This window comes from Oryctolagus cuniculus, chromosome 4 (assembly GCF_051225735.1).
Source record: "Oryctolagus cuniculus isolate XC-2025 breed Fujian yellow rabbit chromosome 4, ASM5122573v1, whole genome shotgun sequence".
Lineage (NCBI taxonomy): Eukaryota > Metazoa > Chordata > Mammalia > Lagomorpha > Leporidae > Oryctolagus > Oryctolagus cuniculus.
The window spans coordinates 126,833,246-126,857,618 of NC_142870.1; the positions used below are offsets into that span (position 1 = coordinate 126,833,246).

The 24,373-nt window shown below is 41.2% G+C and overlaps 1 protein-coding gene and 1 non-coding gene across 5 annotated transcripts in view; both read right to left on the bottom strand.

Moving 5' to 3' along the window:
• ARHGEF26 (Rho guanine nucleotide exchange factor 26) overlaps positions 1–24,373 on the bottom strand; it is a 134,156-nt gene that overhangs the window by 40,301 nt on the left and 69,482 nt on the right. For all 4 annotated transcript variants that reach the window (XM_017346853.4, XM_089332167.1, XM_089332169.1 and 1 more), the window contains 4 exons: positions 18,313–18,465; positions 13,267–13,396; positions 7,227–7,301; positions 2,728–2,817 (listed from right to left, as the gene is read on the bottom strand). In XM_017346853.4, coding sequence (XP_017202342.3) covers positions 2,728–2,817; positions 7,227–7,301; positions 13,267–13,396; positions 18,313–18,465 — 448 coding nt within the window. The remainder of the gene's footprint in view (positions 1–2,727; positions 2,818–7,226; positions 7,302–13,266; positions 13,397–18,312; positions 18,466–24,373) is intronic.
• LOC127483047 (U6 spliceosomal RNA) lies at positions 22,302–22,404 on the bottom strand. The gene has a single exon (XR_007909021.3). It is a non-coding gene; the product is annotated as a U6 spliceosomal RNA (small nuclear RNA).

Genomic DNA, 24,373 nt, shown 5'->3' on the forward strand with positions numbered 1-24,373 from the left:
CTTTACAGCATTTTTAAAGAGGGTTCTCAGCAGTATCCCATCTACAGATATTTATGTTCTCATAAACCCATCATAAGTTGAAACTACGATAGGTTAAAAATGAATTTACTACATCTAACCTACCAAACATCAGAGCTTAGCAACACAGCACACCATACAGCCATCAGTTGTTACTCCTCTGGTTGTGTGCCCAACTAGGAACCACAGCTGTTTGCCCAGGATCACGTCATAGTATTTTACTATAAATAGCATGAATCCAGGAAAAGACCAACATTTTCCAATGAATGTCTATGACTTCCACACCATCATAAAGTCGAAATATCAGAAGTCAAACCATCATTCACGTGGGAACTATTTTTACTGTAGTTACAGAGCTATTTTCATGAGTCCTTTGATTTTCTGGAGTTGTCCCTAGACTGTAAGCTCCCTGAGAGCAGGGGTCATGTCTTTGCTTTCCTACTGTCTTCCACAAAGAAGATGCTCAGTAAGTCTGTTATTAGAATGCATGTGCTTGGACAAATCACTTAACCTATCTTTGAAAACTAGTTTTTCATCTTAAAAATCAATTGAATAAAAATGACCACTGTTATCTGTAAAGTGTTATAAGGGCCTAAGATTTTATGAGTATTTCTACTTAGTACTAATTAGTATTTCCATGTGGTGTAAATTAGGTGGGCCACTACAGATCTATACTTAGTATATTTTCCTTTAGGATTGCAAATATTTTAATCATCAAACCAAAAGAGAACAAATAGACATAATTCAGATACTAAGCTGATGTTAATCACTTAGTTTTAAGGACCCTTGGTGGTATTTTTCAATTTAAAATTAATTTGAGGTTCTAGTGGGAGCTTCTTAAAGAAGTTTTAAATTAATTGATGTTCAATGAAGGAGGAAAAAAACAGGGATTTATCACCTCTAAAAAGGAAAATGGTTAGAAATTTATCATCTTTAAAAAAGAAAATAAGAAATTTTTCATCTTTTTTTAAAATACATTTTTATTTATTTGAAAGTCAGAGTTACAGAGAGGGAGGGACAGAGAAAGACAGATCTTCCATCCACTGGCCTACTCCCCAAATGGCCACAGCAGCCAGGGCTAGGCCAGGCCAACGCCAGGAGCTTCATCTGGGTCTCCCATATGGGTGTAGAGGCCCAAGCACGTGTTCCATTTTCCCAGGCCGTTAGCAGGGGGCTATATTGGAAGTGGAACAGCTGGGACATGAACTGGCACCCATATGGGATGCCAGCTTCGCAGTCAGAGACTTTACCCACTATAACACAATGCCAGCCCCAGAAATTTTTCATCTTTTAAAAGAGGTAGATAAAAAAATTCTTTTGTCAGATGATGTTTTCTAAAGTATTGGAAAACAAATTAGAAACAGGAGCAAGATTCTTTTTAAGAGTCAGGAGGAGAAAGATGTGTTATAAAATGGCTACAAATGTCTATATTTGGACATTTTAATTACAAAATGTGTGCATGCATGCACACACATATTGTTTCTATGTTATGTGTATGTATATGACACGTATATTGTCTTCTATGTTATGGATCTAGTTTGTACACTTACACCATTACACTCAGGATGTTATGGCAGAAGATTACACATACATTCAAGTTAGGACACCTGGACCTCATTTTGCTGTCACTATTTGAGTGACTCTGCGTCTCATTTCCCTTATGTATAAAATAAGAGTGTAGCTATTCTACATCAGTGGTCCTCAGACTGACATGGCACGAAGCCTGTTCTCTGCAGAATGCCATGAAATGATGAGCACTAAGCTCCAATGCATGAATTAGAAACACTTTTAGTCAGAAAAAAATATAGCCAGCAATCTTAAACTGTTTAATGAAATTTATGGGTCATAAAATGAAATCGAATCACAACCATGAGCACTCACATCCATTAAGAACTCAGCTGTGAGCCAACACAGGACTACCCGTGACTTAGATGTGCTTTACTTGTCATGTTTCCTTTGTTCATCCTGTCATCTGCTCAAGAATAGTGTCACACAAGCAGTAACAGGCAGCACATATTTAAAAAAGCAGTTATAGGAGAAAATTGCGATCAGGGTCATGGCACAGTGGGTGCATCTCATATGAGCACTAGTTGGGAGTCCCGGCTGCTCTACTTCTGACCCAGCTCCCTACTACTGAGCCAGGGAAAAACAACAGAAGATGGCTCACATATCTGAGAGACCAGGATGGAGTTCTGGGTTCCCGGGAATGAACCAGAGAGTAAAATATCTTTTTCTGTTTCTTCTGCAACTCTGACTTTCAAATAAACACATAAATGAGTTTTTTAAAAATCTGTCCATTAACAATCTTTTTTACAAACAAAAAAGAAGTATCTTTATCTGATTTAGGAAAACACCCCAGACCAGCTCATGGGATGTCACTGTTTCAAAGGACATGTTGAGAATAATGACAAAATCTTCTCTTGACTCTAAAAATGTATTATTAATCTACACCAAGCTTGGTGTCCTGGGGGAGAAATATGTGTATTTTAGCTAACATTTAAGCTTCATGGCCTGGAGAAAGGTCACTTTGTCTGGTGAAAGCAAGAACAGCATTGCCTAAAGCATACATATGCTATTCCCTCTGCCAGCCTCTTATCAATTTATGACCCTTCTTTAAAAAGCAAATTTTCCATCCACTTTATTGCTCTGAACTCTCTCCTCCTCCTACGACTTAAGTAACAACAATAATAAGCATAGATACAAGAATACCTTAATTTTAAATTCCAGCTGGGAGTTAATTGTGTACATCATCTCAGTCCTTTCCATCTTCCGGGCACCTTCATTGCACAGTCGAACCAACTGGGAACAGAGAAAAATGAGGAGGGTTAAGAGGCCAAAGAAAGCAAGCTCATGTTCAAATGCAGATCTGGCCAGGAAATAATTACCACCCGGGAAGCCCCAGAGACTCACTTCTGACAGTTAAAGAGCTCACAGTTTTACACAATTACAATACTGTACTCAGAAGTGGGGTGGTTAGGATGTGAAGACACAGGGAAGGAAAGGACCTGAACATTTTTAGAGACACAAGTCACACCCTGCATACTGATGGGACTCCCTCATGGCACACTTGAGGTCTCTCTTTCTCTCTGCCCATGCTGCTCCTTGCCTCTGCCCCTCTTGTCTTTACCAAAGTGGGAATCCACCCAACCTCAAGGCAAGTTGCATCCTTCTCCCTGCATCCAAATCAGAGCAGCCAGAGGTGAACTACCAATTTCAAAAGCAAACTCTAAGCAGAGTGCTATGTGCAAAGCATGTGACTAGGAAACAGGTTGCTGAAACAGGGAAGCCTTTTGGGAGGAACCTGAGGGTCCACAATTCTTTAAGGTTGGCCAAGCTAAGGAAAACTCCGTTTAGTTAGAACGACTGAATTATCTGCAAAGTAAATGCATTCATGGTCCTTCAACAAGTACCAAGTATATACTTGGTTCACCATTCTAAATCAAAACACATCTTCTATCTCCATCCAGTTCCTCATGAACTGGAAAAATCTGAAAAAAAGTCCATAAAAAGGATCACTTGCCATAAAGACAACTCTAATTGTTAAAAACAGATGCAGAGGCCAGCACTGTGGCACAGCAGGTAAAACCACTGCCTGCAGTACTGGTATCCCATATGGGCGTCAGTTCAGTCCTGGCTGCTGCACTTCCAATCCAGCTCTCTGCTGTAGCCTCATAAAGCAGTGGAAGACAGCCCAAGCCCTTGGGCCCCTGCACCCACGTGGGAGACCTGCAAGAAGCTCCTGCCTCCTGGCTTCAGATCAGTGCAGCTCTGGCTGTTGCAGCCAATTGGGGAGTGAACCAGCGGTTGAAAGACCCCTTCTCCCCGCTCCCCCGCTTCTGCCTCTCTTAACTATGCTTTTCAAATAAATAAATAATCTTTTAAAAAGTGGAAAATTTATTTTAAAAAATACTTATTTATTTATTTGAAAGAGTTACACAGAGAGAAGAGAGGCAGAGAGAGAGAGAGAGAGAGAGAGAAAGAGATGTCTTTCATCTGCTGGTTCATGTCCCAGATAGCTGCAATGGCCAGAGCTGTGCCAATCCGAAGCCAGGAGGCAGGAGCTTCTTGCAGGTCTCCCAAGCAAGTACAGGGGCCCAAGGGCTTGGACTGTCTTCCACTGCTTTCCCAGGCCACAGCAGAGAACTGGATCAGAAGTGGAGCAGTCGGGATTCGAACCGGCGCCCATATGGGATGGCACCACTGCAGGTGGCAGCCTTACCCGCTATGCCACAGCGCCGGCCCATATTTTTAATTGTACCAAGTGGTGAGTCAGGAAGCAGGGAGACCTGGAATGGCTTCTCCTTACAAAGTTTCCATGATGTGATCATAAGGGTCTCATGCCAGAAACCTCATCAATCTAATCATTTCTCAAAAGTCCCACCTGTAGACACTGTAAGTGGATTATTTAAAACACCCTTAATCCATTAACTTGGGACACTTCCAAATGTGTTCTCATAAACAAATCACTTTCAGAATCAGTTTGTAAGTCCCTCAAAAAAGGAAAAACAAAAAAGAATGATTCCTTAATAGTCATCAATTTTTAACTGAAAGGCAAAAGTGAACATTATTAAGTTCAGGATATCATCTCATTCTTTGAACTTGCATATCACTAATCCACCCACAAAAAGAAAGCATCACCCGGGAAATACTGAAAAAACTGAAAATGCTTCAGAAAGCACGCCAGGAAAGAAAGTTTCAAAAATGTCTTAAGCAATGATGCCATCAAAATAGTCAGTTTTAACAGTTATTTTGAAGGCATAGGCACTAATTTGGATGTTTGTGCTCTGCCATTTTCATTAAAATTAGCCTTAGTATATGAAAGCCAGGCCTTCCTTCAGTATCTGTCAAAGCTTTATTAAACTTGGTTGCCTGAATTTTTTTCAAATGAGATTTAACATTAATGGAAAAACACACTCAATGCCACTCATAAGGAAACATAAACTAAAGCAAGAATAAAGTATTTGTGGTCTATTGAATTCACAAAGATATCAGAATACTTGACGCTGGGAACTACTCAGCAAGATGGGCACTTTTAAATGCTACTGCTGGTTGTGGACATGGAAACAAACATTTCTGGCAAGGCACTTTGGCCTTTGAAACCTTCCTACTTTCTTCTTCCAGTAAACGCACTGCTAGAAGTTTGTCTTTAGAAGACACCAGTAAGCACAATCGCTTATGAAGGATGCTGTTCAATGCAGTACTATTTAGGATATTAAATGAAATATTACTCTCTATATATCCATTTTTCAAGCACTAAGATTGAAATAGAAACTAGAAGAATAATTAGTAGAATGACAACAAACACTTTTGAGTGTTAAAATTACTGATGCTCTTTATTTTCTGTTTCTTATTTAAATTTTCTAAATTTCTTTAATGTTTATTAATTTAATTCACTTTTAAAATATAACTATGTAAATCTTAAGTATTATTATGATACTTAAGAGTGAAAAACTAAAAGCCTTATTGTTGCCTCCCTTCCACATTCCTCTTCCTATACCACAGGTAACCATGGTTGAAGTACAAAGTGTATGATTTCTAGGACTACTGTTATATATTGATAACATACATATGCATATAACCAAACTTTATTACTTATTTACCTGCCAATACACTATTTGTCCTGTTCTGCAACTTAATTTTCTTCACTGAATGATATAGATATATTTTCATATTCATAGATATCTACCTACCTTTTTGTAAATGACTGAAGTACATTAGGAAAAGACAGAGTTTGACTTTTTTGCCTCCAGGAGAAAAGCTTATAATAAAATACTATCTCCAAATATAAGCATAATTTTGAAGAGGTGAGAGTTAAGACAAATATTCTCTTTTCATGAGAGCTTAAACAGAAGAAAAGAGTAGAGAAGATTTCATGTGCTTTAGAAACTATCTCTTGACTGCCACTCTTTCCACAGTTTCTACCACTCTAGACAAGTTCAAATCTCATTTTCCCAGGAATCCTCTTCCAAGCTATTAGTCCCAGCATGTTAACACAAAATCAGGACACATTTTTCACTTAATAGTGAAATTTTTAAATTGATTGATTGGGTTAATAAGTCTTCCCTAGGCTTCAAATCCAAACTGTGAGAGTCACAGTCTTTTCTATAACACATATGAGCAATTCCACTGAAGGATTATTCACACTATGCAAATAAATTGCTTTAGCATTTTAATTACCAAAGAAGTGGCACTCATTTTCTCCTAGAGAAATTTACCCAAGGGACTTAACCAACCTGAGTGTTCTATGGGAATCTCAATTACAGCATGTTTAAAGTAGAACTCATCAACATTTCTCCTCTGCCCTTATTGTAGAGGTAAGAGCATCCACCCAGTTCTGCATGCCAAAGATCATTCATATTCATTCATATATATATATATATATATATATACCTTGACTCTGTCCCCAACAACCTTCAAGCCTACCCCTCCTCAGTATATCTACTTCTTTACATCTTCCTACCAGGTCAGTACAAGTCATTTCTTGCTTAAGCAACTATAACTGGTCCCCACACTGGACTACTAATTGGTTCCATTTCCACTGTCATCTTTGTAGCTTCCACATCATCTCAGCATAAGGTAGCTAATTCCCTAAAATGTTCCCCAAAATGACTGACTCCTCAGTACTCTCCCTCTTAGATTGTCTTCAAGTCACACGAAAAACATGCTAGTTCTTCAAATCCTCCAACACTTTATGTCTCTGGATCTCTACACAAATCTGAGATACTCTCTTTCCCTTAATTCCTGGCCCATAGCTAGTCCAGCTTTCGGCCGAAGCTTTCGTAAGTATCACTCTGGACTTCCCGGTCACGTCATTCATCATTCTTTATTGCACTTTATTTAATGTCTGCCTTCTTTTTCACAGTGCACATTCCACAAGTGTGGTAACCTTATCTGTCCTATTCATCACTGTATTTGCAAGGGCACGCATTGTGCCTGGCATAGTAGGTGATATACAACAAATATTTGTCGAAAGAGAGCATGAATAAACAGCTATTCAGACACCAAAAGGAAATGAGATATCTTTAGGCCCTTAAAGCAAAACTATGAAACAATAAAAATGCCAACTGCATCTGGGCAGTTTTTTAACTAAGTAAAGGAGGCCGTGGCAAATGGCTATGAGAATCTACCAACTTTTAGCAAGAAACCAAGACATACTCCCTTCCAAGATTCCTGCTTATCTCCTGTGTGATGAGCTACTCAACAGTTACCTTGCTTACTTCCTTTAAGGCCCTTTTGCAGACTTCATACTTTGGAGAGTCCTTGGGCGTTTTTTGACAGATTGTCTGTAATGAAGTAAAAGCACAAAAATTATATCTTTTTTGTCAGTAAAAGCAAACAAAATTAGTTGGTTTATCTTATTATCTAACATAAATTCAATGTCAAGCCATATCCTCTTAGCAAATTTAGTGATGCTAAACACAATATGATAGATGACTATGAGGAGGATACTGAAATTCAATGAAAAACTAGGAACTACTTCTTGAAAACACAGAATACAAGTAAATTCAAAGAATGGTCAAGTAAAAGGATAGACGTCAGAGGTAGGTAAGCCTGTTTTGAAATCCAAGGTCTGCTGCCTATTAGTTATTTAACTTTGAGCAAGTCATTGACCCTGCTGTCTTTATAAGCCTCAGTTTCCTCATCTGTAAAATGGAGTAATGCCAAATACATCATAAAATTGTTGCAAGGGTCAAGTAACTAACGAAAAGCTCTTTATGAGGGCTTGGCATACAGTAGGCCCTTAGTGAATATTAGTTACTTTAATGTCACCATAATCATTATTATTCAGATTAACCAATTTGTAGACGATAGAATGTAAATAAAAAGATCAAGTGAAGGGGTCTGCTCTATGGGATAGTTGGCCACTGCCTGTGGTACAGACACCCTATATGGGCGTCGGTTTGAGTCCCAGCTGCTCCACTTCTAATCTGGCTCCCTGCTAATGTGCCTGGGAAAGCAGCAGAAGATGGCCCAGGTGCTTGGACTCCTGTACCCACATGGGTAACCCAGAGGGAGCTCTGGCTGTTACAGCCATTTGGGGAATGAACCAGAGGATGGGAGATCTCTCTCTCTCTCTGTTTCTCCCTCTCTCTCTGTAACTCTTTTTTTTTAAAGATTTACTTTTATTTTATTTGAAAGACAGAGTTACAGAGAGGCAGACAGTAAGAGAGAGCTGGGTCTTCCAGCTGCTGGTTCACTTCCCAAATAGCCACAACAGCCAGAACCCAGCTGATCTTACCTGAAGCCAGGAGCCAAGGGCTTCTTACAGGTCTCCCACACTGGTGCAGGGGCCCAAGCACTTGAGCCATCCTCCACTGCCTTCCCAGGTACATTAGAAGGGAGCTGGACTGGAAGTGGAGCAGCTGGGACTGAACCAGCACCCACATGGGATAGTGACACTGCAGACAGGGGCTTTGACTCACTGTGTCACAGTGCCAGCCCCTATAACTTTCTTAAAAAAATACAAAACAAAAAAGATTAAGGGGAAAAGGCTGCTAAGTTTCTTCTTGATATATTTATGCTGAGAAACTTCATCATTGATGATAAAATTGAATTCAATATAACTTTTGAAACTATTGGAAGCCTGGAGATCTGTAATCGTTACAAATGTTCATCTCAATTAGAACATTTAATGAAATTTCTAAATGAAGTAAAATTGAAAATACAGTATTTTAAGAACATTTTAGATTTTTTTTAACTGCCCAGATTCTCAAATAGGCATTAACCAGAGGTAAGGCAACTAGCAAGTCATTGACCTTAAATGTGATGAGCACGGGCCTGTAAATGAGAGTCAGGGGTCAAAATTGTAATATGTGATATGTGAGAAGCAGAGGTCATTACCTCTGGGTTTACACGAAAGGTTCTGTGTTGACTCTGACATGCTGCAATACATGCACACATAAGAAATATAACACATACACACAAGTGAAGCAAGGTCTGTATGAGAAAATATTTAATCATATCGTGACCCATGTATATTATCACATGCATGTTCTATGTCCCTTTTCAAAAACACCGTTCATGATTCAAAACTAAATTTCACAACCCACTAATGCGTATAAAAGTAACATGAAAAATACTGGTTTGAATCTGTGAGAGCATGAGTGGACATTATCCTTGCAGTGGGCTAAATTATGACTAGCAAGCCCACATCCCATATTTGAGTGCCTGGAACTGAGTCTTGCTTCTCTCTCTCTCTCTCTCTTCTTTTTCTTTCTTCCTTCCTTCCTCCCCCCCTTTCTTCTTTCCTTTTTTTTAAAAAAGATTTATTCATTTTATTTGAAAGTCAGAGGTATAGAGACAGAGGGAGAGACAGAAAGAGAGAACCTTCCATCTAATGGTTCACTGCCCAAATCATCGCAATAGCCAGTGCTGGGCCAGGCCGAAGCCAGGCTTCTCCCAAGTCTCCCATACGTGTAGCAGCCATCTTCAGATGCTTTCCCAGGCCATTAGCAGGGAGTTGGACTGGAAGTACAGCAGCTGGGACAGGCGCCCATATGGCTATGCCTATGTGACTATGCCACAACTCTGGTCCCTGCCTCCACTTTCAACCACCTTCCTTTTAATTCACCCAGGAGGCAACAGGTGATGGCCCAAGCACTTGGTTTTCAGACAACCACTTGGGAGACCCACATGGAGTTCCTGGCTCCTGGCCCAACCCCAGTTGATGTGGGTATCTGAGGACTGAATCAGCAGATCAAAGGTATCTCTCTCTCTCTCTCTCTCTCTCTCTCTCTTTCTCTGCTTCCCTCTTTCTCTCTCTCTTTTTTTTTTTTTTTTTTTTTTTTTGACAGGCAGAGTGGACAGTGAGAGAGAGAGAGACAGAGAGAAAGGTCTTCCTTTGCCATTGGTTCACCCTCCAGTGGCTGCCGTGGCCGGCGCGCTATGGCCGGTGCACCACGCTGATCCGAAGCCAGGAGCCAGGTACTTATCCTGGTCTCCCATGGGGTGCAGGGCCCAAGCACTTGGGCCATCCTCCACTGCACTCCCGGGCCACAGCAGAGAGCTGGCCTGGAAGAGGGGCAACAGGGACAGAATCCGCCACCCCGACCGACCGGGACTAGAACCCGGTGTGCCGGTGCCGCAAGGCGGAGGACTAGCCTAGTGAGCCACGGCGCTGGCCTCCCTCTTTCTCTTACAAACAAACAAATAAAACCTAATAACAATTTTAAAAATATTGATGAGAGCAGGCATCTCTGCTGGAATTCATATGCTGAAATTTTATATAAAAATTTGTACTTACATTAATTTTGTAAGAAAGAACCTTAAACTGGCATATGACCCAATAAAAAGTTGGATACCATTGGATGGGCAGGCATGGCATAAATCTCCAACATTGTATAAAATGATATATTAGACTTTGGAATCCCATTCTATTCAAGGAATTTTCTTAAAATTCAACAGAAAAGATTTAAAAGACTAGGAGATCACAACATACATTTTCCCTTGTTTCCTTAGATTCTAAGAAAACAAGGGCACAATGTATTTTCAAATGGAGAAAAAGAACTCTGAAAATTCAAATCTAATATTACAAAAAATATTACATTTACAAAGTATACGGCTCACTAGGCTAATCCTCCACCTTGCGGCGCCAGCACACCGGGTTCTAGTCCCGGTCGGGGAGCCGGATTCTGTCCCGGTTGCCCCTCTTCCAAGCCAGCTCTCTGCTGTGGCCAGGGAGTGCAGTGGAGGATGGCCCAAGTGCTTGGGCCCTGCACCCCATGGGAGACCAGGAGAAACACCTGGCTCCTGCCATCGGATCAGCGTGGTGCGCCGGCCGCGGCGGCCATTGGAGGGTGAACCAACGGCAAAGGAAGACTTTTCTCTCTGTCTCTCTCTCTCACTGTCCACTCTGCCTGTCAAAAAATTAAAAAAAAAATTTTGAAATATTTTTCAATATAGACCAGTATCACATATTTATAAAAGTATTAATATGAAGTAAACTTCCATAAGCCAAAATTTGGTATTGATAACCTAGCTACCATCTATCTTTAGATATAAGTATTAAACTCAAAAAACAAATTAGCAAACTTTTGAAAACTACAAGTTTCTCAATACTTATGCAAAAGATCAATTTCTAAATTACACAGGACCGGGCACTGGGAAGAATATAAAAGTAGACTCGGGTGAACCTGGAGAGTATCATGGTGCTATGAATTCTGAAGTAACTGAAAAAAAGCTTTCCAACAAAACTGTAGTGAAGTAAACAAATGACTAAGATTCCATGCTTTATAATTCAAAATTCCACTTTTCTTTTAAAAAAATCTTTTAAAATTTATGATGGAATAAAGAAAATGGAATTACTTTGTAATTTTACTCAAACACAATTTTTTCTATTTTTTAATCCTTTGTTTTGATTTATAAAAATCAAGCATGCATGTAAAAATCTATATATCAACATGATGATCCAATTGTATTTTATTCTTTTTTAATTTTTTAAAAAAGATTTATTTTGGGCCGGCGCCACGGCTCACTAGGCTAATCCTCCACCTGTGGTACCAGCACCCCAGGTTCTAGTCCCAGTTGGGGCGCCGGATTCTGTCCCAGTTGCTCCTTTTCCAATCCAGCTCTCTGTGGCCCGGGAGTGCAGTGGAGGATGGCCCAGGTCCTTGGGCCCTGCACCCGCATGGCAGACCAGGGGAAGCACCTGGCTCCTGGCTTCAGATCGGCGCGGCGCACCAGCCATGGCGGCCATTTTGGGGGTGAACCAACGGAAAGAAGACCTTTCTCTCTGTCTCTTTCTCTCTCTCACTAACTCTGCCTGTCGAAAAAATAAATAAATAAAAATAGAAAAGATTTATTTTGGGTATCAGCACTGTACACAGTGGGTTAAGCCATCGTCTGCAGTGCTGGCATCTTATGTGAGTGCCAATTTGAGTCCTGGCTGCTCCACTTCCTTTCCAAGCTCCCTGCTAATGTGTCTGTGAAATCAGCAGAAGATGGCCCAAGTCCTTGGGCCCCTACCACCCACATGGATGACCTGGATGAAGCTCTTGGCCCCTAGCTTTGGCCTGGTCCAGCTCTGGCTACTGTGGCTATATGGGGAGTAGACTAGTGGATGGACCATCTCTCTTTCTCTCTGTCACTCCCTGTCTCTCTGAAACTCTTTCAAATACATAAATAAATATAAAAAAATAGATTTAGTTTGTTCATCTGAAAGACAGAGTTACAGAGAGAGAGAGAGAGAGAGAGAGAGAGAGAGAGAAGTCTTCCATCTGCTGGTTCACTACCTAAATTGCTGCAAGAGCCAGGGTTGGGCAAGGCCGAAGCCAGGAGCCAGGAGCTTCCTCCAGGTCCATGTGAGTACAGGGGGCCAAGTGCTTGAGCTGCCCTCCGCTCCCTTCTCAGGCACATTATTAAGGAGCTAGGTCACAAGTGGAGCAGCTGGGACTTGAATAGTTGTCCATATAGGATGCTGACATTGCAAGTGGCAGCTTTACCACAACTCTGGCCTCAGTGATCCAATTTTAAAGTACAGCTGTGACAATTTATTCTACTTAGATTAAGATGAGGCCACTTGGCCCATTGGCCACGTGCACCTGCGGCAGGCCACCTGGTTTTATTCCCATTGCTGTCCCTGCTCCACCAGCTGTTGCAGATCCAACGCAACCAGAGAGCAGGCCCTCCAGGCCTCACCCTTGCTGCCTTCCCAGCTGCACTCCACACCTAACAGTCTCTGCGCAGTTCTCCCAATCATGATCTGCCATTATTCTATATAAAACACTTGTTTTCTTCACGAGTGCTGCCTAACACAAGAAGGATGCTGAGTTTCCGAAACACACTTTGCATGAAACACAATAGGTGCAAGTTCATGCCTTGCAGTGTTGAACACAGTCTCAATCCCACTCAAATGGAAGCATTAGAGCATCATTCCAGATGAAGGGATCTGAGCATCAGTCTGAAGAAACAAGGCCCAAACAGAGTGGCCTGTCCAAATTCATCTGCCCAGTGGCCAATCCAAGAGTCCAGGCCTTCTGGACAGCAAGAAATCAGTTATTTTTTCCACTAAAAATGTGGAGTAGGTAGATAATGTAATCAAATTTCTTCAGAGTGAGCACATAAGTCTAAATTAAAGATAATTTCCAGAGACTTCAAAATTTTCCAACCGAATCTCTCCTTTTCACTTGATTAGGGGATTTTATAGAAAGGACACGCAATCATTTCAGTAGAATAACAATAATTTTCTTAATCAGGTTTAAGGAGACACAGCTTATCCACAGAAGAAAAAGCCAGCAGATCATGTCTTACATCCATCAGCAGGGGGAGGCGGGTCACCCTCTGCATGGGGAGGATGAGAAAAGAGATCATAGGTAAGTTCCTACAGTCTTCGTGGGACTCGATCCTTGACAACACTTCCTTAAAGGAGGGATTGGTGGCTCTGAGGGAAAACAAAGCAAAAAGAAACTTCAAAATACATCCTCTTTAAGAAACAGGTAAAGATATATTACAAAATATGCTCATATATTATCAATGAGTTTTTAATATATGAAAACAACACAAACACAATTACACAGCCAAATGGATGGCTTGTTTGCCTTTTATGAGGATACTTCAAAAAGTTCATGGAAAATGGAATTAAAAGATATTTATTTGGGTACAAAAATTTTGAAATACAGACACATTTTTTATAATATGCATTTTCCATGAAATTTCTAAAGACTTCTTGTATATTCAAGGCTGAATATAAGGTATGAGTTTCATATAATAACATCAGTATGGTAAAACAAAGCATGAGTTAGAAATTTGTAGACATGAAAAGTAAACAAAGAGGCGGGGCTGGCGCCATGCTGCAGTAGGTTAATCCTCTGCCTGCTGTGCCAGAATCCCATATGGGCACTGGTTCCAGCCCCGGCTGCTCCACTTCCAGTCCAGCTCTCTGCTAAGGCCTGGGAAAGCAGAAGATGGCCCAACTTGGGCCCCTGCACCCACGTGGGAGACCAGGAAGAAGCACCTGGCTCCTGGTTTCGAACCAGCGCAGCTCCAGCCATTGCAGCCATTTGGAGAGTGAACCAATGGAAGGAAGACCTTTCTGTCTCTCCCTCTCACTGTCTATAACTCTCACTCTCAAACAAAATAAATAAAAACAATCTTTAAAAAAGGTAAACAAAGAGGCAATGTTATCATAATTACAAACATACCAATTAAAAATTAGTTACATATTAGATCTCTCAATTGATCATCCATAAATATATTCCATTAATAAGACATCAAATAAACCTCTCTCTAGACCTAGACAACAACCTAAGGAAATGTCAGACTGGCCTTATCCTTGAGTTTGGCCTTTTCTAAAGTTCTTCTTTCTAAAACAGAAAACCAGCCAAAATATTTCTCTTCCTCTCTTACTGATGTAACAACAGTGATAATACTATCATACATTTTTAGGAACCCCGGATAGCTACTCCAACATATATTTTCTCTCATGTAGAGCAACCTACATATCTTTTAAGGGAAGCCAGGTAGAGATTCCAGTGAGACAATGGAGCTCAGAAAGGTCCCTCATTTGCCACAGAATAAAGATTTAGTAATTGGCAGACAGAAAAAAAAATTTCACAGAGATCTCATTCAGGGCCAGGCTCCTCAAACTGTATCTCTCACCTTTCTTCACCCTGAGTAGCTCTGTAGAGCTCCACTGGCACTTTCCATCCCAGAATAGCAAATTAAATTACATAAGAAAAAATATTATTTATTTACTTATTTGAGAGGCAGAAAGAGAGAAAGAGAACTCCCACTTACTAGTTCACTCTAAACGCTATAACAGCCGGAGCTGAGCCAGGGCGAAAAACATAATCCAGGCATCCCTGTGGGTTCCAGAAACCCAATTACTAGAGCCAACATCACTGCCTCCTAGAGATTACATTAGCAGAATGCTGGAATCAGAAGCCAAAGTGGGGTATGGAACCCAGGTGCTCTGGTATGGGACAAGGGCATCTTTACAGACATCGTCACCCCTTTCTAATTTCTTACCCTAACAGCTTTGAAAAGATTTTCAAGAACTTAAAAAAAAAGAATCCAACTCTACACTGATTATATAATTAAATCACTCAAGCACAGGTTTCCTTTCCCACCCTCTCCCCCTAAAGACTCTGGTTAGCCAGGGACAGACTCTGGGTATTGTTCTATTGTTCGATCCTTTTAAAGGATTCCAGGCGTTTCTAACCTGCAGCTGAAGTTGAAAGTCACTGCTCTAACCTAAGCAACAAAGCTCTGAAAACACAATGCTGATTTCCATGTGAAAGCACTCATGACAGTATCATTAAGTTAATTCAGATAAAAACCTTTGAGTCACAACAAATGCATAGAACTACATATTCATCTTTTTTTTTTTTTTTAACCCTGCAAAGCAAAATGAAAGCCGAACTTAGTTCTAATGCCAGGCTTCGTTTTCAAACATGAACTTGCATTCTCTGTTACAGAGCGGCCTCTGTCCCTGACTGAGGGGTTCCCAGCAGGATGCTGGGCTGAAGTGAGTGGGGAGGGGCTGATTTTGCCCCAGGGGACCTTCCCCCAAATCTACAAACACTTTTGGCATCTAATGGGGAGAGGCCAGGAATGCTGTTGGACATCCTGCAAGGCACAGGACAGCCCCCCACAACAAAGCCCCATCCAGACCAAAATGTCAATGGTGTGGACAAACCCTGCTTTATATTAAAAACCTCATTTGGGTTTGGCAGCTCTGGGTTTTCCACCCTGCTCGTATGAGAATTTCATGAGGATGTGGAGCAGGGAGAAGGCATAATCAACCCTTCTCAACAACATGGGGCTGGCTCCAGCCTTTGCCTCTAAGCAGCCAGGAGGCACTCTTCAGCAACCTCTCTCCTCCCCAGGGATCACACTCATTGCACAAAAGCTGAAGGGAGCTTCATGCAAAGATCATAGAAACCACAGCTCACAGAAAGGGCAGCAAAGGAGAATGGCAAGCCAGTCCCCTAGACCGGATTTAAAGCAATGTACATAACTATGTTGTAAAATAAACTGCTACCTGTGGTGCACGGGGCCCCTGAAAACATTACAATATAGACACTACTGAGAATCAGTGACTCTTTCAATGATAGAGATGGCCTGTATCAAGACTCAGCAACCTATAAAAGACAGAAAGATATGGGGTATGTGTGATTGGAGGCAAAGGGATGGATTTAATGCTTGAGTCTTTTTTGTTGTATAATTAAAATCTTCAAAAAAATTTTGTAATCCTATTACTTTCCTTCAGACCTTCCCTCCTCTCCTTAGCTCTAACTACCCAGGAGGGGAATTATCAGTTCCTATAAACAACTTACTAACAGTTGTCAGATGGCAGGAGATTAAAACAACAGAGAAAATCCTGAACCCCAGCTTCTTGCTTAGCCTCAGGCAAAAGTCTTTTTTTTTTTTTAAAGATTTATTTATTTGAAAGTCAAAGGTACACAGAGAGAGAATGGAAAGCAGAGAGAGAGAGAGACAGAGAGAGAGGGAGGGAGGTCTTCCATATGCTGTTTCATTCCCCAAATGACCACAAGGGCCAGAGCTGTGCCAATCCGAAGCCAGAAGCCAGGAGCTTTGTCCAGGTCTCCAAGGTGGGTGCCGGACCCAAGGACTTGGGCCATCTACTGCTTTCCCAGGCCATAGCAGACAGCTGGATCAGAAGTGGGGCAGCCAGGACTTGAACCGGCACCCATTTGGGATGCTGCTGTGAGGAGTCAAATGAGTTATAGGCAGTCAGGATGGTCTCCTGGAAGAAATTTGGAATAGTGAGGTGCCTGCTCCCCTTAAAAGCTTATTTTTAGCAGATCAAAGCGTCTTGCTTCCTCAGACATCTCCAAATTTACAAATTTACCATGAGAATAGCAAGGGAGTGCTGACTGCATCTGAGCTCCCAGTTGTGGTGAAGGCAGGTTACCTATCCCCCTCTTCTGGATTTTATTTTGTGAGCAAACCAGATAGGATAAAGGATTGGAAATCTGTCTTGATGGGTTTTGTCCTGCTTGGTAACTGACCACCAATCTGATTGTCAAGGTTTTTTTTCTTTCTAAATTGTACTTAAAAACCCGAATGCTACTGGGGGGGGGGGGTGTTCTTTCCTCTCTTGGAAGTCCCCCTCCATGCTGCTCTGGCTGGAGGTCTTTGCCTCCAATAAATACTTTTAAATTCCTTGGCCATCGGCTTAGAAATTCTTCTTCCATGCAAGACAAAGAACAAAGGTAACAATAATTTCTCTGCCATTGTTTTCCTGTAACACTGGCACTGCAGGTGGTGGCTTTACAGGCCACAGTGCTGGCCCCACAAAATTTTTTTTTTTTTTTTTTGACAGGCAGAGTGGACAGTGAGAGAGAGTGACAGAGAGAAAGGTCTTTGCCGTTGGTTCACCCTCCAATGGCCGCCACGGCTGGCGCGCTGCGGCCGGCGCACCGCGCTGATCCGATGGCAGGAGCCAGGTACTTATCCTGGTCTCCCATGGGGTGCAGGGCCCAAGCACTTGGGCCATCCTCCACTGCACTCCCGGGCCACAGCAGAGAGCTGGCCTGGAAGAGGGGCAACCGGGACAGAATCCAGCACCCCGACTGGGACTAGAACCTGGTGTGCCGGCGCCGCAAGGCGGAGGATTAGCCTAGTGAGCCGTGGCGCCGGCCCTCCACAAAACTCTTAGTCATCAGTTACTGGCTTAGAAAGCTGGGGAGTCAGGAATGATGAGCAAGCTGCAGTCCTTCAGTAATTACAAAACAAAGCAGAGCAAACAAGCAAAAACCAAAAACAAGCAAACAAAAAATAAGGAAATGGACCAGCATTTGGCGTACTGTTGAGACACTACTTGGGACACACACAATCCATATCTGAGTGCTTGGGTTCAAGTCCCAGCTCCACTCCCTATTCTAGCTTCCTGTAAGTACACACCTTGGGAAGCAGGGAACAGTTCAAGTACTTGGTCCCTGTCACCCATGTGGGAGACCTGCCTGGAGTTTTCAACTCCTGCCCCAGCCCTGTCTATTGTTTGCATTTGTGGGGTGAACCAGCAGATGGGAGGTCTCTGTTTATCTCTGTCTCTGTCTTTCAAATAACATGAAAACTAAATAAGAAACTACAACAAGGACAAAAAAAACAACAAACCATCTCATAAGGGCTTTTGAGAGAAAATTCTCAAAAGGTAGATTTTTCTATTTAGACACCTTCACTCTAAACATAATCCTCTTAAACATTTCTTCACTGGAAATAACCTTCCAGGGAACATTTTCTAAATATAATTTAAGAAATCAATTAACTTCAATCAATGTGGCCTAATTTAATCTAGGTGAGCTTTAAGCTATAGCATCCAATATTGCTTACAACAATTTTTGTAGTGTTCGTTGCTGGTAGACTTCATTTGTGCAGTATTTCACGTATGGGTCAAACGTGGAAGCCGTGTGTTTTTCCACAATGTCGCTTATATCATCTATGAAGATATTATTCTGGTGTCTTGCTTCCAACTCTGTAAAGAATCTGAAGAAAAAAAAAAAAACACCAAAGGAATGGAAAGCATTTACACTTCTTCCCTATCCTCAATACACAACAGTTTATTCTCATGTAATACTATCATACAGGGTCTGAAAGTATCAACTGTGCAGAGTAACAACTTGAAAAGATCCAAAAGCCACAGACATTTGGCCAAGTGGTTAAGCCATGGGTTGGCCTGCAAGGCCTATCAGAGTGCCTAGGTGTGAATCCCAGCTCTGTCTTGATTCCAGCTTCCTGCTGGTATATAATCTGGGAAGCACCAGTGATGGTTCCTTCTACACCCATGGTTTGGTATTGCCAGGGTCATAGCAGGAATTTGGGAAGTAAACTAATGGATGAAAACACTCTTCCTCTGATACCCTCCCTACCACCCTCCCTCAAATAAATTTATTTATTAAAATCCTCTTTAAAAATAAAAAATTGAAAACTTTGTCCAAATTTAAATCTACCACATTAACCCTTTAACATATTCAAGTATTTGGATTAAAACATTTGATAACCTGGGGCTGGTGCTCTGGTGTAGTGGGTTAAGCTGCAGCCCACAGTGCCAGCATCCCATATGGGTGCCAGTTCAAGTCCTTGCTGCTCCACTTCTGATCCAGCTCCCTACTAGTGTGCCTGGGAGAGCAGTGGAAAAAGGGCTAAGGCACTGGGATGCTGCACCTAGGTGTGAGACCCGGGAGAAGCTCCTGGCCCTTGGCTTCAACCTGGCATAGCCCTGGCCATTGTAGCCATTTAAAGAATGAACCAGCAGATGGAATATCTCTTAAAGAAATTGATAACCCTGGGCATTTCTCTGCCTTCAAGGACATTTTAGAATGTGCAAATTTCTTTGTTTTTCTATAAGCCCCTAGATGGAAGGGGGAGGAAGGTCACATTTATACATTTTATTGTATTGAAAAGAACATGAGTCCCTACCTTACACCTTACACAAAAATCCACATTAAATGAATCAAAGACCTAATTCTATGACCTGATACCATCAAATTACTAGAGAACATTGGGGAAACTCTGCAAAACATTGGTCTATGCAAAGACTTTTTGGAAAAGACCCAGAAGCATGGGCAATCAAAGCCAAAATTGACAAATGGGATCACAACAAGCTGAGAAGCTTCTGCACTGCAAAGGAAGCACTCAGCCAAGTGAAAGAATGGGAGAAAATATTTGCAAACTATGCAACTGATAAAGGTTAACATCTAATATCTATCAAGTTCAAGCTATTCAACAACAACAAAACAAACAATCCAGTTAAGAAATAGGCAAAGCACTTGAACAGGCATTTTTCAAGAGAGGAAATTCAAATGACCAACAGACACTTGACTATACATGACAGTTGTATAACTAAAATAAAATTTTTAAAAATGAAATAAAAAAGAAAAAAATTTTAAAAAGAAAAGCACATGAGCCAAACCCTAATATAAAACAAATCTGAGATGAATCTAATTCTATGTGCTCTTTCTTTCAAAACAAAAACGGTCACAGTATTTTAATTGTAATAATATGCATTGTCTTAATGTATTTTAGATGAACATTTAGAGTTACCACATTTAGTATACATGGAGTGCTCAGTTGAGTGATCCATGGGAGGCAGGCACTCAACTACAATTTAGGCTTGCCAAATTAGTGTTGTGTGTATATGTCTCTATACACACAAGCATACATATACATACATGCATATAACGTGATACATAAAAGGTCTTTCAAAGGTTCATGGAAAATGAGTATTATGAAAAAACTGCAGAGATTTCAAGGTTTTTTGTACTAAAATAAACATATCTTTTAATTATATTTTTCCATGAACTTTTTGAAGTTCTCTCCCATATTTTTATATATATATAGAGAGAGAGAGAGAGAGATTGTTTATTATTTATGCATTCATCTGTTTGTTAATAGACACACTGGAGTTTCTTTTTGCCACCATGAATAATGCTGCATTTAACGTTCACATACAAATATCCAAGTCTCTGTTTTCAAATCTGTGGGTATATAACTAGAGGTGAACTCCATCCCAATAGGAGTACATATATTAAGAAATAAAAGCATAATACCAAGAACCAGTAGGAGATGCTGAGTTAACTGCCAAAGAGAGGCTATTAATTCACTAAATGGAAGTTGATCAGGAAATGATCCTTCCCCTCTCCCTACTCACAGTTGAGTGATCAGCTGAGTGATCAATGGGAGGCAGGGGGCCAATTACAATACAGCATCTGTAAGAGGGGTGTGGTGTAGTGAAAACCAAGTATTTGGTCTTCATTCCTGGTTTTTGGAGCACAGCTCCTAAACCCGTGGAATCTCCAGAGTGATAGGGCTATGGAGATGGTGACTGGGAGCTCCTGGTAGATTCAACATGAGGGCAGGTCAGCAGAAACACCAGGCCATGATTACAGAGTTGGATTTTTCAGCTCCCAAACCCCATCTCCAGGGAGGGAAAAGGGATGGCCATTGAGCTCAGTCTTCAAGAACCAGCGCTTCACTAAATCCTGCCCTTCAATGAAACCTCTTAACTATGGGGCTCAGTGGGGGCTGGTGAATATTAAGATGCTGGGAGAAAAATGGCCCAAGGCTAGTACGGCTACCCTCACCACCTAGTTTGACTTATGCATCTCTTACATTTGCCTGTTCCTAAGTTGTATCCTTTGTAATAAACCAGTAATAGTACTCTGTGAGCTATTCTAGCAGAACCTGTGAGCTTGAAAAGGGTGGACTGTGGAAACTCTGACTTCACAGCCAATGAAGACAGAGGCATGGGTAACCTGGGGCCCTAAAACCTGAAATCAGCATCTGAAATGGGGCAGTCTTGTAAGACTGAGCCCTCAAGACTTTTGGAGTCTGATGCTGAATCCCGGCAGTTAGTGTCAGAATTGAACTGAATTGGAGGAAACTGAGTTGCTATCTGTAGAGTTGGCGAGCTGTTCGGTGAGAAAAACCTCACATCTACAGTTCCAGCAGTTTGCTAAGTAAAAATAATTGAAGATGTGGGTAATGACAACTCCAGAAGGTTTGACGAACAAGGGGAGGTTACACGTGAGCTGGATTCTCAAGGCCATCAGCAGAGCACCATGTGATGTAGGCCAAAGAACCAACATGAACACAAATGTGGCTCTTGTCCAGAAAACCTGGTAGTTTAGTGAGGTTGCAGGAAGAGAAGGGTGAGACAACAAAAACTGGAAAGCAGGTTACAGCTAGATTGCAAGGGTCTTACTATATATTGGGGCATTTGGGCTTAATGTGTAGCAATGAAAAACCACCAAATGTGTGGAAACCAATTGATCAGGACAGAGGAAGGATGGATTGCCAAGTGGGGGAGGCAGACAACAAGTAGGCCAGTCACATGACTAATCCAGGCAAGTGGCAATAAAAGCCTGGCAGAGGGAAATCAACAAGGCAGGACACAGGTTAGGATAACAATATAGAGATTAAAATTAATAAACTCAAGAAACTCACTAGGTACAAGGTCAAGGCAGATGCTGGGCTTTTGGGTCAAGGTTTCCACCCAGGCAACAGATGTGTTATTAAACCATTACTGATGACAAGGATTTCAGAGCAAGAAGGAGACGCAGGAAGGAAGAAACAGCTTACTTTTGCCTTGGAGATGTCTAATGGAAGCTGAAAATACACATCTGTGAGAATTCAGAGGAACTGGAATTCCATGTATTACACAAATAAAGTCAGCATGAGTACAGAGTTAACTGGTTTTTATATAAATGCAAAATATGCCTGCTTCATATTACAAATCTTAAGGAAGTATTCAAAGAAAAAATTTAAAAAACATCCATTAGGTCATTATCACATGATTCTATGCAATAAGTCTGTCTCTTTTAAAAAATATGGAATGCTTCACAAATTTGCATGTCACCCTTGTGCAGGGGCCATGCTAATCTCTGCACTGTTCCATTTTAATATATGTGCTGCCAAGGTGAGCACAGAAATAAGTATCTTGAGGCACATATCTCTTACTGTTTCTTGTCTTTAGCTAACTGCTAACAGCCTGAAAGAATGCAACTACATAACCAAAAACAACAGTAACTTGGCTTTTTCCAATGAAAGGGAAAATTTCATTTATCACCATAGAAGGTTTGCCAAAGTAGAAGATTAAAAGCAAAGTATTAATGAATCCATCCATTTGTGCTACTTTACTATAACATACATAAAGTCACCTATCTTTAATTTTGACACTGCATAATTAAGACATAATTTACAGCTTTCTATGTTACATTAACTATTGAGTATTTTGGCAAATTTGTATACTTCACTAAATGAGCAGAGCTTCAAAAAGACCAAGAAAGTATTTCAGAAGAATGAGTTATTATTTTAGGAACCAAGTACGCTGATGATTCAAATCAAATCTGAAGCAAAAGTAAAAGCATGCTGGTTTCCTGGATGAAATTTGAATGAGTTTATGCAATAGTTTGGTGGAAAACTTTTTAATGGAAATATGTATTTCAGCTCTACAAATCTGCTTCTGGAACAATGGGTTCATTATTTCCTCTTTGTAGCACTACCAAGATGATCATGCTTTATGACCAGTCATGCCACAAAACCTTTCTTCTCCTTCTCCTTTCTTTCTCCGTCTTTCATTTTCCTTCTTCTTTCTATCCCCACCCACCCTCCTTCTCTTCCTCTCCTTTCCTCTCTCCATCTCCCTTCCAAAATTTCAGTCTCCTTCCTGTACTTTGAGACCTCCTGAAGGCCAGAAAAGGTTGCAAAGAGACACTCCTTCCTAAACCAGAAAACCAAGGTAACCCCATTGAGTGTTTACACCCCATCAGCAGTGTAATCACATCCATCCTTCGAATGAGCGCAGCCTGGCCACGTGACCAGCTGCACACTGAGCACTCTGACCAGCTAGGACAGAGTCAGTCCCCTGGGAGGCCAGCTCTGGGGGGTGGGACTTCAAGATGATTCAACTAAAGTTGTCCTATTTGAAAGAAGAACCTGATGCAGAGTTTGCATGTAGAAACCTTTCCTCTACCATCTCCTAAAGCTGAAGGCATTACACATTCTAGAGGCTTTCGTAGCTGCTTAGCAACTTAAATGTGGCATTCCATTTTTGAAGGTAAAACAAAATAGACAGTGAGGTCGCTAGCTGCTTCTAAGATGCTTCTCTGCTTTGCTAGCTTCTCCTTTGCCTTTGTGTAACAGAAAAGACTTACAAATGAATCAAAGACCCCCATATTATTATTGACAGCCTTCTTAAAATTCAGCCAGGAATGTAACTGGCATATCAGATGTGGGCATTCCTGATAGCTTTTGGGAAGTCTGTCCAGTAAGCTCATCAATCTACAGAGGATATTTAAATTTCTCAAACACAAACCATACATCTGATTTAATCAGTCAACCAACAAAATCTCTTTTGTGTGTGCAGCACTGAGCAACGGGCTATGGTGGATGCCAAGGTACAAACAACTGATAACCATGAACACCACTCACTGGGCCAGGTCTAGGGCTACATGCTTCCTATATACCGCCTCATTTCATTTAATTCTCAAGCCTGCTTTATGAGATGGCCATTGCACCCATTTTACAGATAAGAAAATCAAAGCTAAGAATACTTAAGTCAACTCACCTGTGCCAGAACCTGCACTCCTATCACTACACCTGCTGCTTCTGTTCAGGTGCAAGCTGCTCTTGCTATTACTGCTGGGCAGCCCTCAATAATGGACATCCAGCAAGAAGAACCACAGCAGGAACTAAGAGAAATATGTTGCTTTCTAAGAAGACCACCTGTTAAATCATCTCAGCAAGTAAACTACACAAACTGTGAAGACCTTCACAGGAGATTTATTCCAGGTCAAGATGTGCAGAACAACAGAACAATCAGCAACCACACCAGCTGCAGCCTCTAGGAAAGTATGCAAGAGGCGCATAGCCTGCCACATGCTCTGGTCCATGT